General features: G+C 52.5%; 1 protein-coding gene across 4 annotated transcripts in view; it reads right to left on the bottom strand.

Annotated features, from left to right (window-relative positions):
- asap1a (ArfGAP with SH3 domain, ankyrin repeat and PH domain 1a) overlaps positions 1 to 2,500 on the bottom strand; it is a 30,293-nt gene that overhangs the window by 21,341 nt on the left and 6,452 nt on the right. For all 4 annotated transcript variants that reach the window (XR_006406590.1, XR_006406591.1, XM_044369056.1 and 1 more), the window contains exons 7-9: positions 2,194 to 2,279; positions 1,996 to 2,071; positions 348 to 434 (exon numbers count right to left, since the gene is read on the bottom strand). Coding sequence is in view for 2 of the 4 variants with exons in the window: in XM_044369056.1 (XP_044224991.1) it covers positions 348 to 434; positions 1,996 to 2,071; positions 2,194 to 2,279 (249 nt within the window). In the remaining 2 variants the exon portion in view is untranslated. The remainder of the gene's footprint in view (positions 1 to 347; positions 435 to 1,995; positions 2,072 to 2,193; positions 2,280 to 2,500) is intronic.

The following is a 2,500-nucleotide window of genomic DNA, read 5'->3' as shown; positions in this document are numbered from 1 at the left end:
AACACCTCAGCTGGCTTTTATTGTGAAGCAGCCACAGGAAACAGTGTATTTGTTGTCAGGTTGTCAGGGTTACAGATTAATTCGTACCGGGACTCAACACCTGTCACCTGTCAGACTCCGCCTACACCCTACCAGACTCTGTCAGACTCCGCCTACACCCTACCAGACTCTGTCAGACTCCGCCTACACCCTACCAGACTCTGTCAGACTTCGCCCACACCCTACCAGACTCTGTCAGACTCCGCCCACACCCTATCAGACTGTCAGACTCCGCCTACACCCTATCAGACTCTCTCAGACTCCACCCACATTCTGTTAGGCCCCGCCCCTGCTTTCAGGTGTGGTACCTCTCTCTGGTCCAGCTGTAAGGAGCTCTTGATGAGATCTCTGAGAGCCGTCAGCTGATTCTTCTCCTCATCCTGACTCTGTTTGATCTGTGGAGTCAACAGAGGTCACATTTGTCAGCTCACCTGTCCTCTCACCTGTCCTCTCACCTGTCTAGTCACCTGTCCTCTCACCTGTCCTCTCACCTGTCTAGTCACCTGTCCTCTCACCTGTCTAGTCACCTGTCCTCTCACCTGTCCTCTCACCTGTCTAGTCACCTGTTCTCTCACCTGTCCTCTCACCTGTCCTCTCACCTGTCTAGTCACCTGTCCTCTCACCTGTCCTCTCACCTGTCTAGTCACCTGTCCTCTCACCTGTCCTCTCACCTGTCTAGTCACCTGTCCTCTCACCTGTCCTCTCACCTGTCTAGTCACCTGTCCTCTCACCTGTTCTCTCACCTGTCCTCTCACCTGTCCTCTCACCTGTCTAGTCACCTGTCCTCTCACCTGTCCTCTCACCTGTCCTCTCACCTGTCCTCTCACCTGTCTAGTCACCTGTCCTCTCACCTGTCTAGTCACCTGTCCTCTCACCTGTCCTCTCACCTGTCTAGTCACCTGTTCTCTCACCTGTCTAGTCACCTGTTCTCTCACCTGTCTAGTCACCTGTTCTCTCACCTGTCCTCTCACCTGTCTAGTCACCTGTCCTCTCACCTGTCCTCTCACCTGTCTAGTCACCTGTCCTCTCACCTGTCTAGTCACCTGTCCTCTCACCTGTCCTCTCACCTGTCTAGTCACCTGTCCTCTCACCTGTCTAGTCACCTGTCCTCTCACCTGTCCTCTCACCTGTCTAGTCACCTGTTCTCTCACCTGTCCTCTCACCTGTCCTCTCACCTGTCTAGTCACCTGTCCTCTCACCTGTCCTCTCACCTGTCTAGTCACCTGTCCTCTCACCTGTCCTCTCACCTATCTAGTCACCTGTTCTCTCACCTGTCTAGTCACCTGTCCTCTCACCTGTCTAGTCACCTGTCCTCTCACCTGTTCTCTCACCTGTCTAGTCACCTGTCTAGTCACCTGTCCTCTCACCTGTTCTCTCACCTGTCTAGTCACCTGTCCTCTCACCTGTTCTCTCACCTGTCTAGTCACCTGTCCTCTCACCTGTCTAGTCACCTGTCCTCTCACCTGTCTAGTCACCTGTCCTCTCACCTGTCCTCTCACCTATCTAGTCACCTGTTCTCTCACCTATCTAGTCACCTGTCCTCTCACCTGTCTAGTCACCTGTCCTCTCACCTGTCTAGTCACCTGTTCTCTCACCTATCTAGTCACCTGTCCTCTCACCTGTCTAGTCACCTGTCCTCTCACCTGTCTAGTCACCTGTCCTCTCACCTGTCCTCTCACCTATCTAGTCACCTGTTCTCTCACCTGTCTAGTCACCTGTCCTCTCACCTGTCTAGTCACCTGTCCTCTCACCTGTCCTCTCACCTATCTAGTCACCTGTTCTCTCACCTGTCTAGTCACCTGTCCTCTCACCTGTCTAGTCACCTGTCCTCTCACCTGTCCTCTCACCTATCTAGTCACCTGTCCTCTCACCTGTCTAGTCACCTGTCCTCTCACCTGTCTAGTCACCTGTTCTCTCACCTGAGCAGAACGTATAACACAACTCTGAGGGTCTTACATTGTACAGGTCAGCAGCCAGCTTCTCGATGTACTGCTTCAGTTTGTCAGCTGTTTTCAAACCGTCCTGAAAGAAACTGAATACAAAGACAGAGCAGGAAGTTCAGGCAGATGTAACGAAATGAAATGAAGTGCAGATGTGCAGATGTGCAGATGTGCAGATGTGCAGATGTGCAGCGTGCTGCGGTTGGCGGCTTACTTGCACTGTGCGTGGTAATACTTGATGAGGTTCTGCAGCAGGTCCACTCCCTTCTTCACTTTGATCTCGTTGACTTTGATCAGATACTGTTGGACACAAACACACAGCTGTCAATCAAACCTGCTCACTAAAGGGACAAGTGATGTCACAGTGAGGTCATCACCAGATCTTGTCGTCAGTCAATCGGGTCTCAAGTCACGTCTGAAACAGTAATGTGAGTTTTGTCTCCTCTGCTGCTCAGAGCAGGTAAATCGTCAGGATGCAGTTTGCTCATGTTAAGCGCTGCAGGCCGCGCGGCGCCGCCTGC

The sequence above is a fragment of the Thunnus albacares genome, chromosome 12 (genome assembly GCF_914725855.1).
Source record: "Thunnus albacares chromosome 12, fThuAlb1.1, whole genome shotgun sequence".
Taxonomy (NCBI): domain Eukaryota; kingdom Metazoa; phylum Chordata; class Actinopteri; order Scombriformes; family Scombridae; genus Thunnus; species Thunnus albacares.
Note: the sequence above shows the minus strand (reverse complement) of the source record. Positions and strands in the feature narration are given on the sequence as shown.